The sequence below is a fragment of the Heptranchias perlo genome, chromosome 6 (assembly GCF_035084215.1).
Source record: "Heptranchias perlo isolate sHepPer1 chromosome 6, sHepPer1.hap1, whole genome shotgun sequence".
Taxonomy (NCBI): domain Eukaryota; kingdom Metazoa; phylum Chordata; class Chondrichthyes; order Hexanchiformes; family Hexanchidae; genus Heptranchias; species Heptranchias perlo.
This window is the reverse complement of record NC_090330.1, coordinates 84,768,191-84,785,451: the sequence shown is the minus strand read 5'-3', so window position 1 is coordinate 84,785,451 and position 17,261 is coordinate 84,768,191. Positions and strand designations below refer to the sequence as shown.

Genomic DNA, 17,261 nt, shown 5'->3' with positions numbered 1-17,261 from the left:
GCCTCCACCACCCTCCTCCTGACAAGAAAAGTCACCAACTTGCACACTTACCTCGGGGTCCAGAGACATGTACCTACCTTGCGGACCCCCTCAGATGTACATCTTCGGGATGGGGGCCGCCGTAGCTGCAGTCATGACCTCCTCGGAGGGCGAACAGCATCACCAGCCTCGCCGTCCACCTCTGTCACGTGGAGCTCCACAACAGAGTGCTGTGACACATCCACCTGCACAGCAGGAGGGAGGGCAACCGCAGAGAGAGATGCGTCGCAGAGGGCACTACCCTCGCCACAGGGTCCACAGACCGAGGCTCAGCTTCCTGGACCTCTCTGAGCAGCAGTGCACATGGAGGCTCAGAGTCACTCGACATGTTGTCGTGGACATCTGCAGCCTCCTTCATGCCGAGCTGCTCCCGGTTGGCCCGAGCACCACCTGTCGCTCTCAAAGTCACCACTGCCCTCAACAACTTCTCCTCCGCATCCTTCCAGGGTGCCACCGGGGACATCGCCGACGTCTCTCAGTCGTCTGCACAAAAGAGCCCTGCAAATACACCTACACCCACTCTGCAGTGACACAATGGGTGTCATCAGTTGTGAGTCTTCATTGTGATCCTCAGGAAAGGGCATTATTGCACAAACCAGACAAGATTTGCAAAGACGTGGCAGTAATGGTGCCAATATAATATGTAATGTGAGTTGGTCAGAAATTAAATATAAGTAAAAACCATGACAAACCCTCAAACACCCTCGTGCATCCCCTTCATGCTCACGACACGTTTGCCTTACGCTTCCTACTACACATATGTGATGCATGCCCTGTGGCTGCAGCACAGGTAGTGGCAGGTTGGGTGAGGCTGACCGTGAATGAGATGCATGAGAGGGTGAGTATGAGATAGAGCCATGAGATTGTATGAGGATTGGGTTGAGTGGAAGTGGCGGGATGAGTACTGGCGAGGTGAGTAAGTGCAGGTAAGATGAGGATGAGCTTTGAATGGGTGTGAGGAGTGATGTGATAGAGTAGTGTTGGCAGTGCAGAAGGAGATGTGGGGTGGGGGCGGTGATGTGGCAGATGGAGTGTAGGGGAATGAGTAAGTGTACTCACTTTGGCTGACCTACTGAGGTCATTGCAGCACCTCCTGCACTGTATGCAGGTGGGCGATATGTTGGTGGTGCAGGTGACCTCCTCTGCCACCTCGAGCCAGGCCTTCCTAGTGGCAGAGGCAGGCTGCTTCCTCCCGCCCGCCGGGGGGGAAGATCTCTGTCCTCCCTCTCCTCCTCACCGCATCTAATGATACCTGGAGTGAGGCATCATTAAACCTGGGAGCAGCCTTCCCCATGGGCTGCTCCATGCTGTCATTTTTTCTATTTGTTGCAGCATCTGTCAGTGGTGGACTGCCCCTTTAAATAGAGCTCCTCCAGCTGACAGAGCTTACTGCGCATGCGCAGTCCGCCCGACGCACAGATCAGCAGTGGGGAACCCGGAAGACCAGGTAAGTGGATCCAATTAGGCTGAGATCGCGTGGGGGGCAGACTGATTTCGCCGGGCGCGTGGCCCCCCCCGCCGCAAACCCGCAGCCCTGGTAACATCGAGCCCTTGATTCCTGGCCTGCATTGAGTGAACTGATCTCAGCCAGGATGATGGTAGGGACGCCACCTGTGGGCTAGGGAAGGGAAATTAATTCCTGACTTTAGTTGCTATGTAGTGATCCCTACTGGAAATGCTTGTGTATGCTCATCAGATAAAGATGGAACCAGGCCCGGCAGTAATGCTCCTGGTCGTATAGCCTGCTCAGACTCATAGTCAAGGCATAGACAATGAATAATGACTGCTTAAACAATGTACTTGGTGCCTGCAGCTCTTGGAACCAACCCTCAGAATCAATGCCTGCAAGAGATGATGGGAAAACATGCCGAAATTAAATAAACAGATTACACCCTCTCTTGAAAGATCTCTTTGGAAGTCCTACAAAATTTTTTATAGGATTTTTATATGGTCCTTTCATCTAAAACCATAAGCAACGCACAGTATATCAATGTGCTGTAGTGAGGAACTAGTTTACATCGTATCTATTCAAATCCAATGTTGTACTAAAGAAAACACATTTGTGATGCTCACTGCCAGCTGGTGCAAATGAGTTAAAAGTAAAGTTAGAATAAATTTCATGGGCCAAATGGAATTTTCCCATCGCTGACTTTCTCAAATTCCTATGATTTCATTATGTGAAGCGGTTACAATTAATCATTTAATCACTCTACTGTTCATAGTAACTTGTTAAGCTTTAGTATTGTTTACACACCTAGAATGTTACAAGAATTCAAGGAAATACTACATGAAATCCTGATGGACAGTTACGGACTCTATAAATTTCCATTGTTGTGCTGAATGGCACTAGGAGAGTCTTATAGGATTTATTTGAGCATCTACTTTTTAAAAAAAAAATAGGCTACTAATCCACTCTTAGGTTAAAATACACTGTACTGCTAGAGAAGCTTAAATAATAGTAGATTAAAAAAAATGTGGCAGCTTTGTCTATTCAGTGTGCAGAGTTTCACGAATGATAAAATCAAAATATCTATTAGCGTAATCCAACTTAAATTACAATACAGTACTTTTAAATATGTGCCTCTATGGTGATCAAAAAAGTTAAATGTCATCACATAAAGTCTGCTTTGAAGATATCACTGTCGATACAAGCTCTCATAGCAGCATTTACAGTACTGTTATAACCTCAGTGTATGATCGCTTATAGGAGATCATTGCATTTGAAGTACAAGTCATTACCTAGGATCCACATTTGCTGTTGCTTCATCGATGATAAGTATTTTACTTTTTCTAAGAATTGCTCTGGCGAGACACACTAGTTGCCTTTGTCCAACACTGAAATTAGAACCGGCTTCAGCTAGTTCTGTCATCATCTTACTAGGCAATTCATTGACCACCTCCTTTAGCTGTACCTATGAAGTGAATAGTACAACGTAACATTATAGTATTAATACTTTACACCAATTTAAAGAAGATCAAAGAATACTTGCAGTGCAGAGTCCACTTTTGGCCTCTTCAAAACCATCTGATTCTGTTACATCTGCTCGTTAAAGATGAGGGAAGTGGAATTATTATTTTTCATTTTCATCATATACCTGAAGATTAGTTACAGGGACCACAGGCAATTCAGAGCTCAGTTATTTCATAAATAACCCCCTATTTTAAAAAAGAAATCACAATCTACTTCTATCGCAGTAAAAAAAAATTAAGACTAAATATGGGAGCAGTTTTATACTATGTACTGTGGTTCAGTGAATTGGATTAGAAGTGACTCCAGTACACTTCTTCAGCCAATGTTCACAAAGTCCAAGGTTTGCATTATTCCTTTCCTTGGGAAAAGGGGAGGTATTCAAAGTCAGAAAAACCAGCAGAAAATGACTGGCTTGCAATTTTTTTGTAGTTTTGGACATTTTGAAGTATGACAACCGGGGATGGATTTTCCTCTGCTATCCCACCTAAAATCATGCAGGATAGCGTTGGGAAAAGGTGGCAAAATTGGGCAGTGAGGCCTACTACTGACTCACTGTCCCAACCTCAATTTTCCTCATCTAGCCCCCACTGCTGACTGCTCCAACTCCATCCACCGCATGCAAATGCCAGATGGGTGAAGGCCTGGGTTCCCAGTCTATTTACCTCTCGACTGCTCCTGTTCCCATTGCTTCCTAGAACTGCCAGGTAAACCATGGCAGTAGGTCCAGGCTGGCAGTGGGAATGGCCCAACATGCATCGGATCCTCTAGAGACCATTTTTTCATCCACTTACTTCCCTGATAAAGGCCAGTGTGGGAGAAAGCCATCAGGGCGGGCTCTTGATGAGGAAATCCCCTAAGGTTGGGGGAGGCCAGGACTGGGGAAGCCCAAGGGCTCCTTGAGGGGCCTTGGGGAGCACTCTGCTCCTCCCGGCCCACAAGGAGCTCAAAAATAGGCAAAATTTTAAAACTTACTTGGGCTACTTTTGGCCAGTTGTCTCCTCCCGCTATGCTGCTGCTGCCAGGCAACAGACAGGGAGGGACTCCCCCCTGGGTGGACGTTAAATTTACTTTGCAGTGCCGATGACATCATCGGGCTGTGACTTCTGAATCTTAAGTAGACCTCCGCCGGCTTTTAGCAGGAGCCTCGTCCAGGGTCTGAATCACTTCCATTAATATTATGACAGCCAGGAATGTGGCAGCTTGGGAGCGGGATCTTGAGTTTTGGGATTTTAACCCCTCGCCCGACCCTACTTGCCCTTCGGGGGGTAAAAATTGAGACTCATGGTTCTGCACTTCTACATGAGTATAGTAAGAACTAGGGCTACAAACTGTGGCTCCAATTGCCTGACCTGCGCTCCCTTTGAGTGGGGCTCCTTGCTAGGAGAATTCAATCACCTTTATACTACGTAGATACTAAAACCCAGAGCTGGGGAAGATCTATATCAGTTCAACACTGATGTGTAGTATTTACATTGAGTATTGAGTTCACTTCAGAACAAAATATGTAGAGAATGATGATTTGCTTTACTTTGAGGTTTGACAGCTGTTAAAATCCCTTTATTTTGTCTACCCAGACGGAATTTAAACCTGGGACTAGAGAGATGAAAGGGCAATGTTGTACCATGTTGCACTAGCAAATTTACTTTTGTTGGGTAAAAATGCACGTTGAGATTAATAATTCAATTTGTGTCTTAAGAAATCAAATTGGAAGACATTAGCCTTCTGTGTGATGGAGCCAGAACATTCTTCAATTATTTGCCAAAAAACTGAAAAGGTGTTGAGGAACTGTTAACTGCTATTCATACACAAAGCCACAAAAAGCTTTTGTGAGAATGAGCAAAAGGGCATGCAATTCACTTAGAGTGAAGTTGTGGTGCAAACAATCTCTTCCACACTTTGAGCCCATAGACTAGAGAAATATTTTGTCTGCTCTTATAAGAATATATATGTTGAAACACACATGGCTATGTTTTTGATACTAATTTTATCTTTCCCTGCATCAATAAAATCTATATTTTATACTCCAGTGAGCAGGACACCAAAAGGAATCCTGTTATGACTGGAGTCAAAAATGGATATTTACAGCATCAACACCAGTATCGCTTTTTGAAACATTAACCAATTAGGATATTTTTGATTATTTCCAACTTTTTATTGCATATATAGATTTTTCTTTAAATAGTGAGTGCCAATAGGATTAGATGTACTTTAGACAATGTTGAGCTCTATGTCTTTATTTGATAAGATTTTAGATAATCAAGCTAAAGCCAAATTAAAAAGAAAAAAAAAAGCCCAGTTCATTTTAAGAAATTCCTTTTGCAGTTGCATGATAATTATTTGTCTGACTCACAGCCAAAGAACTCACTTTGTTCTGCATGGAGCTGTTACTTGCATTGCCTCCTTGAATGATGGGACAGAAGTAGAAAGTAATTTCAAAATCATTGTGGGGGGGGGCAGGGTTAAGGGTCATTTGTTCTGAAGGTGTGATTATCACTTGGATATTTGTTTCTTCAACAATTAACTCATGGTTTTTTGCTATGATGTTTGTTTTCCTAAGGACAATCTTTAAAAGGTCTGCTTTTTCATTTAAAGATGATACACTTTCAAGTTTCCTGCTTTATTCTACTTTTACACGTAAGGCAGCTAAGAGGGACTCCATGAGGATCATCTCCCATGTAACATTCACAAATTTACACTCAGAACTACTGAAAAGAACTGCAAGGATTTCAGATTTCCGAAATTGTGCTACTAATGAGTGCTTTTCAGAAAGACTAATTTAGTAATATATTGGGGGTGATTTTAGGGGGCAATCACAGGTGCGTTGGGGGCGGGGAGGGGCTCCGAAAATTGTGGAAATCCCGTTTGGGTTCGGAAGTCGGCTCTAACCCGCCAACTTCCGGGTTTTGCAGGGACTCAACTGTGTGCGCGCGGGCGACCCGAAAACAGAAGTCCTGCTGGCAATTAAAGCCGGCGGGATGACAGTTAAAGAGCCAAATGTACCCCATTGAGGTACTTCAGGTACTTTATCTGTGACAGATAAAGTAATTGTAACGATTTTTAACTTACCTGAGTGGCTTGCCCACCGCTTGGGCCGGATCAGGGAAAAAGAAACTAAATAAATAAAATAAAAAACCATAGAAGGAAGTGAAAACACAAAATGAACATACCTTTGCACCCTGCTCCGATGTCCCACTCTTCACCCCCCCGATGTCCCACTCTTCACCCCCCCCGATGTCCCACTCTTTACCCCCCCCCGATGTCCCACTCTTCACCCCCCCCGATGTCCCACTCTTCACCCCCCCGATGTCCCACTCTTCACCCCCCCGATGTCCCACTCTTTACCCCCCCCCGATGTCCCACTCTTCACCCCCCCCCGATGTCCCACTCTTCATCCCCCCGATGTCCCACTCTTCACCCCCCCCGATGTCCCACTCTTCACCCCCCCCCGATGTCCCACTCTTCACCCCCCCCGATGTCCCACTCTTCACCCCCCCCGATGTCCCACTCTTCACCCCCCCCGATGTCCCACTCTTCACCCCCCCCGATGTCCCACTCTTCACCCCCCCCCCGATGTCCCACTCTTCACCCCCCCCCCCGATGTCCCACTCTTCACTCCCCCCGATGTCCCACTCTTCACCCCCCCCCCGATGTCCCACTCTTCACCCCCCCGATGTCCCACTCTTCACCCCCCCCGATGTCCCACTCTTCACCCCCCCCGATGTCCCACTCTTCACCCCCCCCCGATGTCCCACTCTTCACTCCCCCCGATGTCCCACTCTTCACTCCCCCCGATGTCCCACTCTTCACTCCCCCCGATGTCCCACTCTTCACTCCCCCCCGATGTCCCACTCTCCACCCCCCCCCGATGTCCCACTCTTCACTCCCCCCCGATGTCCCACTCTTCACCCCCCCGATATCCCACTCTTCACCCCCCCCAACGTCCTCCCGATTTTACCTCTCCCCCCCGATCTTCCCCTCTCCCCCCCTCCCGGTCTTCCATTCCAGCGCCGGATGATGTCTCGCTCTTTCTCTCTCTCGCTCCCCCACCTCGCGTTGCAGCTCCTGACGGCAGCCACCCTGTCAATCAGGCTGGCTGCCGGGCACGAAACCCGGAGAGGACGTTAATCATCAGCAATCAACATGCGATCGCGTCGGAAGCGGTAAGTTTGGATCATGCGGGTTTGCCACGTGCACCTTCACCACCCCTCCCCTCCCATTGCAAAATCGAGCCCATTGTGTCTTTCTACTCCGACGCATTATTGCTTGTAAATTTAGCCAAATAGTTTCAGCCTGTACGTATTGCCCTGTTGCCATACTATTCTCTGCCTTTGGAAGTGACAGGGAGAGAGAGAAAGAGAGAGACATCGATATAGAATGAGAGAGAGAAAAAAGGAGGGAGACAGAAAGAAAGAGGGAGACAGAGAGAAAAATGGATTCGGTAATTGGGGAGGGCGGTGGTTTGAATATGGAGTGGAGAGGAGCACTCCTGCATCTCCTGACTCCACAGTCAGGTAAGTATTGTTTTTAAAAAAAACTTACCATCGTGGTGATGGCCTGCAGCAGCCCTTTTAAGGACCATCTATTAGGCAGCTTGCAGTCCTGGTTTTTCTGAACGCAATCGGTGCCAGGCCAGCTGTGTTCAGCTTGATGATGTGCAGGAGGCCTCAAACAGGAGTCAGGCCACTTATCTGCATATGCCTGTATCAATATGGCAGGCGACGCACTTCCGATTCGTAATGAGCGTGAGTTTCCTGCGTTTAATGCCCTGGTCGAATTGCTAGGTTAAACTTTCTAGCTTTCTCCACAAAATGTACTGGTAGCATATTTAATAACTTGCATACTGCAAACATTCAGCAGCCAAGTGCATTTAAAAGCAAACTATAAACTATAAAAACAAGCTTGAGCAAACTCTTCTGACTGTAAAGTGTATTATGGTTTTCCAATTCAGCTCCTACCTCTTCCAATGCATTCCACAGTGCTTCATCAGTATGCTCATCAAAGGGATCCAGGTTCTTCCTCATGGTACCAGTAAATAAAACAGGGTCCTGATAGCAAAAAAAATAGTAACTGTTTAGATTTTTGTAATATCTACTAATATTTTATAATAGGTGGGTAAGATTTTCACATTGCGCTTTCATCTCTTGGACTTAAGTTTGATTAGACACAAGGGCAATGGAATAAGAGGGGTCTTTTCTCTGCTCGCTATAAGGTTCTCTAGTAAAATTAATTTGGATAATCAAATTTTCTGTGGGCAACAGCTCCAGCACAAAACTACTGATTCAGTATTAAGTTTCAGTAAAATGTTACAAGAATGAACGGTGTGAGAAATGGGAAAACAGGTACAGAAGTCAGTCGACTAGGTCATCGACCTGAAACGTTAACTCTGTTTCTCTCTCCACAGATGCTGCTTGACCTGCTGAGTGTTTCCAGTGTTTTCTGTTTTTATTACAGTGGTCAGTGCTCTCTTAAGAATTAAGACACATCATTACACCAGCACAGAGGAAACCTCATCTGTAGCTGTGACTCTCCAATTTCAGATGAATGTCAAAAGTTTTGTTTATGGGCCATAATAGAATACAAATATATACGTTAAAAACTCCATTTTAAAAGCACCATAAACCACTGTATAGTTAAATTAAATGAACTAATGTTCAGACAATAAACAAGGCAGGTCATAACTATGGGCTTTTTACTTTCCATCGTGGGATTTGTTAGCTTATTGCAAAGTAATTACCAGGTATTGTACTCCAATACAATAAAAAAAAATCCTTAACCATTTTATCAAGAGCAGCTTCAGTGTACGTGGCACTCATATTGGAGTAATGCATGTTTTATAGATCAGTAATACCAGATAAGTATGTTGTGCTATTTTGAGTAGATAAGGGTAGTTAAAGATAAAATAATTTTACTGTCTCTAAGACACACACTGAAGTTATATTTAGGACTATTAAAATAATTGCACGAAATCTGTTAACTATTTACGCATTACCAATACAATAAAACTGGACAATTAGCACACATTACTGCCACTTTCTGTGCCATTTTAAGTCATTCAAAACTCTGACATCAGTTCCGCAGATAAGCAAGGGTTTAAGGGGTATAAGTTCACTTGTTGATTAATTTTAAAGCAAAAGATTTGAGCAAGGAGTAGTGTCTCTTGTTTTCTATTTGTGTTTCTGTTTTCTTTAAAATTAGTAAATGGAGGAAAACATTGCTCCAAGATCTGTGCATAGATACAGCAGCAGGGAGTTTCCTTCCCGGCCTGATCTGCAACGCAATTGTGGCAGGACAGACTATGCGCCTACCCAGCTGTCACCGACACTGGCAAAGTTTTCAGGCTCAGCCTTAGGTAGATATTTTGGGGGAGGAGGGGGTTCCAGTGGGATTCTCACCTGCACTTGGAAGCTCAGCTGCTGCTGCAGGAGACAGCCACCTCTATAAAAGCCCAGGCAGCCTCACATTAATTACTAAGTTTGCAGGCTCCAATGAATTGGGAAATTCTGCAGATGCTGAACTGCCAATCCACTGCTGATACTGATGCATTGCATTTATCATAGTCCTTTGGTTCTATAATCACTTCCTTTAGTATGCTGGACGCCTCTAAAATGCTGGCATAAGTAGTGCCCAGCATAGCTGAGGCAATAATGACATCACCCTGTCATTATTCTCACAGTTAATATCACCCGCCCGTATTTACTTCTGGTGGAAGTGACACTGGGAATTGCAATGGGGGGCAGAAGTGAGCAGGAAAACTGCAGAAAGTCCTGCCTAACTACGTAGGTACATGATTTAGAATATGTGTCTAAAACAGTTGATTGCAACTTAAACACGAGCCTAGAAAGGCCAAGAGAGATATCGCTGTTCCTCCCGTCATCATATAGTACATCTCGCTACAGGGCAAAACTATATTTTCCATCATTACCAAATGTTGCCTAGTTCCAGATATTACCTCTTCTGAAGTTGTGGGGTGAATGGAAATGCTATTGCACTCTAATAGTGAAAATCTACAAACATAACAAGAATGTCCACAGAAGGTGAAGCCACAACAAAACAAAAACCTCAAATCATGCAGTTCTCTGTACATATTAGATTAGGAAGCACAAATGAAGACATGTGTCTATAAATGGATTAATAAGATAATACAAAGAAAAATAAGCAAGAAAAACAATATCTACAGAACATGTACAGAATTTTAATGGGAGCCACAGAAAAAAATACAGAAACCTCCAAAAAATGTAAACAAAAAGTCAGGCAGAGAGGCAAAGAAGGAATTACAAATAAATATAGCTGCAGAATACAAATGTAACAGTAAGACATTCTTAGTGTTATAACAGCAAGAGGGCTTTGAAAGAAATGAGATCCCTTAAGCATATCACTTGCATGGATGTCCTAGACAGGCTTAAAGAAAAATCCCCACAGATGGATGTTATATACCCGAGGGTGCTAAGTGAGATTAGGGACAGAATCCAGAAAATGCTGACAGTCATCATAAGGACATCAACTAATACAGGTGAGATCTCACTGGACTGGAAACAAGCCAACTTGATAATCTATTTTCAAGAAAGGTGATGAAGTAAACCTGGTAAACGACTGACCCATCAATCTTACATTGGTAACATGGTAAAACAATGAAAATGATTACTAGGAACAGAGTTGAGTAGGCCCTATATGAAAATACCCTAATATTTTCGTATGAACATATAGGAACATATAGGAACTTAGGAACAGGAGTAGGCCATTCAGCCCCTCGTGTCTGCTCCGCCATTTGATAAGATCATGGCTGATCTGTGATCTAACTCCATATACCTGCCTTTGGCCCATATCCCTGAATACCTTTGGTTGCCAAAAAGCTATCTATCTCAGATTTAAATTTAGCAATTGAGCTAGTATCAATTGCCGTTTGCGGAAGAGAGTTCCAAACTTCTACAACCCTTTGTGTGTAGAAATGTTTTCTAATCTCGCTCCTGAAAGGTCTGGCTCTAATTTTTAGACTGTGCCCCCTACTCCTAAAATCCCCAACCAGCGGAAATAGTTTCTCTCTATCCACCCTATCTGTTCCCCTTAATATCTTATAAACTTCGATCAGATCACCCCATAACCTTCGAAACTCCAGAGAATACAACCCCAATTTGTGTAATCTCTCCTCATAACTTAACCCTTGAAGTCCTGGTATCATTCTAGTAAACCTACGCTGCACTCCCTCCAAGGCCAATATGTCCTTCCGAAGGTGCGGTGCCCAGAACTGCTCACAGTACTCCAGGTGCGGTCTAACCAGGGTTTTGTATAGCTGCAGCATAACTTCTGCCCCCTCTAGATAGAAAGGCCAGAATGATTTGCCTTCTTGATTATTTTCTGCACCTGTTCATGACACTTCAATGATCTATGTACCTGAACCCCTAAGTCCCTTTGGACATCCACAGTTTTTAACTTTTTACCATTTAGAAAGTACCCTGTTCTATCCTTTTTTGATCCAAAGTGGATGACCTCACATTTGTCTACATTGAATTCCATTTGCCACAGTTTTGCCCATTCACCTAATCTATCAATATCCCTTTGTAATTTTATGTTTCCATCTACACTGCTTACAATGCCACCAATCTTTGTGTCATCGGCAAACTTAGATATGAGACTTTCTATGCCTTCATCTAAGTCGTTAATAAATATTGTGAATAATTGAGGCTCCAAGACAGATCCCTGCGGGACTCCACTCGTCACATCCTGCCAATGTGAGTACCTTCCCATTATCCCTACTCTCTGTCGCCTTTTGCTCAGCCAACTTCCTAACCAAGTCCGTACTTTTCCCTCGATTCCATGGGCTTCTATCTTAGCTAAAATCTCTTATGTGGAACCTTATCAAATGCCTGGTTTAAGAAGGGACAAAACCAACTGACGAAACTGATTGACTTTTTGAAAAAATGCTGGAAATACACAGATCATTCTGTATCTGTAAAGAGAAAAGACAAGTTAACATTTTGCACGTAACCTTTTGTCACCCAAAATGATAACTTGTCTTTTCTCCTTACAGGTATTAACTTATCCAATGCATATTTCCAACATTTGCAGTTTTATTTTTGTACTCTCGTGCACTAATCTGCTTTACCCTCAAAATAACTCCAGTTATCCAACAATGCTGTTGTAAATAAAGTGTTACTGATGAAATATAGCCCGACTTCTCGAAATGATTTAAAGAACCAAAGAGGCAAAACAGCAGGGGTTGGGATACGTTAAAAACCCAGACAATTTTCTGGTGCTTAAAAGTTCTGGCTATGTGATTGGAAGAGAGGGACTACAGAATTCTCTCAAGGCTATGCTGTGAGCCACCATCTCTTCCTTTAAACTCAGCACATCCTACACCTTATATTCATCAACTGATCTACATATCTTCCTAGCGTAAATCGTAGATCAAAAAATAGTAATTGTCTTTTTATTGAGAAAACTTGATATAGTTCAAGTACCCACACTAACAATTTACAATAGTGCCTTTATTGTAAAAGAGCATCCCAAGGCAATTCAGAGTGTCTAAGGAAAAATGAACATTGATCCAATGAAGTAAAGATTAAGAGAGGTGACCAAAAAGTTTGGTCACAGGTGGATTTTAAGGAGGGCCTAAAAGGAAGGAAGGGAGGTGGAGAGGCCGAGGGGTTTAGGGAGAGATTTCCAGAGTGTAGGGCCTTGGTGACTGAAGGGAGGAGGGCGTGCACAGGAAGCCAGAATCAGAGGAAAGAACAGTTTGGGGGAGAGGGAGGGGGAGGGGGAGGGGGAGGGGAATGCAGGACTGGAGGAGGTTACAGAGATAAGGAGGCGAAGCCATGAAGGAAATTAATACAAGAAAGAGAATTTTAAATGAGGCGCTGGAGGATTGGGAGTCAATGAAGGCCATTCATGCCCTCGAGCCTGTTCCGCCATTCAATTAGATCATGGCTGATCTGTATCTTAATTCCATCTACCCGCCTTGGTTCCATTTCCCTTAATACCCATATCTAACAAAAATCCACCAATCTCAGTTTTGACATTTTCAATTGATCTAGCCTCAACAGCTTTTTGGGGGAGAATGTTCCAGATTTCCACTTCAGTTTGTGTGAAGAAGTGCTTCCTGACATCACCCCTTAATGGCCTAGCTCTAATTTTAAGGTTACGCCCCTTTGTTCTGGACTCCCTTACCAGAGGAAACAGTTTCTCTCTATCTACCCCATCAACCCCTTTAATCATCTTAAACACCACAATCAGATCACCTCTTAATCTTCTACACTTGAGGGAATACAAGCCTAGTCTATGCAACCTGTCCTCATAATTTAACTCCTTTAGCCCCGGTATCATTCTGGTGAACTTGCGATGCACCCCCTCCAAGGCCAATATATTCTTCCTGAGATGTGGTGTCCCGAACTGAACGCAGTACTCTAAATGGGGTCTATCAGAGCATTACTACTGAGTTCAATGTTTTGTTCACTGTGTGTCTACTTTTGAATCAAATCATTTTTTTCTATAAAGGGTAATACAGCAGATTTCAAACCCCTCCCCGCTATTGCCTTATGATAACAGACCCAGTTCCAAAATCCAGTTTAAATCTAAAAGGTGTCTTTTACATTCCCCTCATCTAAAACAAACTCAGTTAAATACGGGTTGAGAACTTTAGCTTTTGCACATCTACAGTCCACACCACAGGCAACTGAGATATCCTTAATGATGCTACTTAAACATTTTGCTCACTGAGGGATTATTGCCATTAAGAGGTTTTAACCACATAGGCATTTCTTTCCCACATGTATCAATGGACATAGGAAATTAACTCCGCATACGACCTTTAACAAACACTCTCTGCTAGCTGAATACCACACATTGGATCACTAGGATAGTCAGAACAACTAAAGTACACACTGATGGGTGAGTGCTTTGATATCAACCATTATGTAGAAGTGCCATTCAACCATATCTGATTATTCTGAGACACTAATAATGTGACATGCAAAAAAAAACATATTTTAAAACAATAGGACAAATTCTCAAAGATAATTTGAACAAGCCCAACTATTAAGAGGATGCAGATCGACTGACTGTTTTCTGTTGAACAGTATCTAAAATGCATATGCTCTTGACCATATAAAAAGTGCAAGCATGTGAAATACAAATGATTGAGTTGAATCAATCAGTTACTGAATATAGATAGTTACCATACTACCAAAAGATTTTTTCAAATTATTTATCAAATAATCATTTAAGCTATCTTTCCATCGGATGGAATACTTCTCCAATACAAAATATTACATCCTTTTAAAAATTTAACAACATTAGGGAAAGTTCTTCTTTACGCAGCTCGGGTTTCAATATTGTATATTTAACACGAGTACTTTAAACTTTTGACAAAATAGTTTGTGTGTTTTACAACACAAGAATTAATGCAGGTCTATTAAGATAATTAAACCTCAAGACCAAGTTTCTTGGAACTGAAATCAAACTACAAACTGACACACCCCATCTGTGCTCGTTTATCCCTGAAATATTTAGTTAAGCAAAGATCAACCAATCAGACCTTTAAATACTTAATGATTAACTAAAGGAAGGTTTAGCCAGAACAATAGATGTTTTTACAGCATGGCACTGATATACTTGCCCTATATTAGCACAGAAACAACCCAAGTTTTCAAAATTTAAGGCATGGTCACAAGCAAGTCCTTGCCACTCTCTCATGAATCATATAATAGTGATATGTAATTATTTCCCATTTAACTGTGATACACCTTGACGCCAGTGAATACATGCCTATATTATCTTACAAATACAAATTTAAATTTTGACATTAATAGCAATTTCTAGGTAACAACTCAATTTCTTGACAATACATGCACAAGAAATCTATTTAACAAACAGCTATACAAATTCCCAGGAGGGGGGCACAAAGAGGAGAAGTGAAACTAAACTTATCCAGAGGATTTACTGAACACAAGTCTTCCTTTATATGCAAGGGAAACCTTACCTGCCAACCCCTGACACAAGGAAACCTAAACAGCCAAAATGAACTCGTTCATAATCCTCACAACATTGAAAATTAAAAGTAACTTTAGACAAAACAGCATTCAGACATGGGTCAGACAATGCAAATATATCCAGTACAAAAAAATGATTCCTGTCTAATTAGTGATTATAGTAAGGTATGGTGTCTTAGTTCATCCAGTGGAGTTTCCTGCACTAATCCCCGAAAGCAGCATTTTAAAAAAATGGGATCAGATTTGCAAAATGCGGAAATCACCTCAAATTGGTTTCTAAGACCAAAATCCTTAAATCAACTGTGCACCAGCAGCTGTTGGGAGAGGAAGACATTGTACACGGACAATGGAAAGAACTTAAGTCTATGTAAAATCCTCTTTAAAATCCAAAAGGTCATGGACTCCAGTGAGTAGCACCATTGTGTACAACTGAAGCACAGAAAAAGTGCAGAAACAAAAGGCTTAGGTTTAAACACTGGTGCCTGCAGTAACATTCCTGCATCAAAACTAGGGAGTGGGAAAATTTACCATCACTTGAGTCTGAAAATATTGTGTATTATAAAATGTTTTGTTGTTCCATACATTTCTTCAATTTTGAGCATTAGAAATGTATCCTAAATTTTAATATGCTAAAAACATTTCTCTCATCTCGCTTCCATTTATAACTTTTAGCAAAACTTTTAAAAATGCCTGCCTTTTCATGGGACACATGGAACATTCTTTGTTCCAGTCCTATTCAGGTCCCCTCCCTCACCTTTTTTTCCTCACTTAATCTTCAATTTATTGAAATAGGCGCTTCAGAACTTCCGATTTGAATTGACAGGTACGTTGATGACTGTATCGGTGCTGTTTCCTGCTCTCGCCCCGAACTGGAAAACGTCATCAACTTTGCTTCCCATTTCCACCCTTTCCTCGTCTTCACATGGTCCATCTCCAACTATTCCGTTCCTCAACTTCTCTATCTCCATTTTTGGGGATAGGTGGTCAACCAATATCTACTATAAGCCCACCGACTCCCACAGCTACCTTGATTATATTTCCTCTCACCCCACTTCCGAAGGGCTCTATTCCCTTCTCCCAGTTTCTCCACCTCCGTCGCATCTGTTCTGACGATGCCACCTTCCAAACTCGTGCTTCAGATATGTCTTCATTTTTTCTCAATCTAGGATTCTCCTCCACTGTGGCTGACAGGGCCCTCGACTGTGTCCGTCCCATTTCCTGCACATTTCCTCACCATTTCCCCTTCTTTCCTGAATCACAATAGGGTACCCCTTGTTCTCACCTTCTATCCCACCAGCCTCCACTTTCAACGGATCATCCTCCACCATTTCCCTCCCCTTTTAGCATTCCAAAGAGACCATTCCCTCCGCGACACCTTGGTCCACTCTTCTATCATCCCCTCCCCTTCCCAAGGCACCTTCTCTTGCAAGCACAGGAGATGCAACACCCGCTCTTTCACCTCCGCCCTTCTCACCGTCCAGCGCCCCAAACGCTCCTTGCAGGTGAAACAATGATTTATTTGTACTTCTTTTAATTTAATATACTGTATTTGCTGCTGACAATGCGGTCTCCTCTACATTGGGGAGACCAAACGCAGATTGGATGATCGCTTTGCTGAACACCTCCGTTTAGTCCGCAAGCGTGACCCTGAGCTTGCAGTCGCTTGCCATTTTAATTCTCTGTCCCACTCCCACTCTGTCCTCAGCCTCCTAGACTGTTCCAATGAAGCTTAACTGAAGCTCGTGGAACAGCACCTCATTTTTCGATTTGGCACTTTACAACCTTCCAGATTCAACATTGATTTCAATAACTTAAGATAATGACCATGCTCCCATTTTTCGGACAGCAGGTGCTGGTAATGATTCTGCCGTTGCCATTTACAGCTCCTCTAGACCCATCTAATGTTTCTTTACTTGTCCCATTACCACCCTCATTGCCTCGCACCATCATCCCTTTTGTTATTTAATCACTCCTGCCCTCCACCCTATCACAGACCTTCCCTTTTGTTCTTTCCTCCCCTCCCTCTCCCTTCCACTCCCAGGCTCTGTTGCTTAAAAACTGTTAAATCTTTCAGTTCTGATGAACGGCCATCGACCTGATACATTGGGCTCGATTTTCACACCCCTGAGCGGGTGCGTTCGTGGCGGGGGGGGGGGGGGCTCCGAAAATCGGGGATTCCCGGGGCGGGTCCAGAGCCCGGCTCCAACTCCAATTAAAGCTGGCGGGATGCCACTTAAGGTAATTATTTTGATAGTTCAGGTCATTAGCAG

The 17,261-nt window shown here is 43.2% G+C and overlaps 1 protein-coding gene across 3 annotated transcripts in view; it reads right to left on the bottom strand.

The window, feature by feature from the left end:
• abcc4 (ATP binding cassette subfamily C member 4 (PEL blood group)) overlaps positions 1-17,261 on the bottom strand; it is a 376,726-nt gene that overhangs the window by 50,021 nt on the left and 309,444 nt on the right. For all 3 annotated transcript variants that reach the window (XM_067986483.1, XM_067986484.1, XM_067986485.1), the window contains 2 exons: positions 7,966-8,055; positions 2,779-2,951 (listed from right to left, as the gene is read on the bottom strand). In XM_067986483.1, the coding sequence (XP_067842584.1) occupies positions 2,779-2,951; positions 7,966-8,055 (263 nt within the window). The remainder of the gene's footprint in view (positions 1-2,778; positions 2,952-7,965; positions 8,056-17,261) is intronic.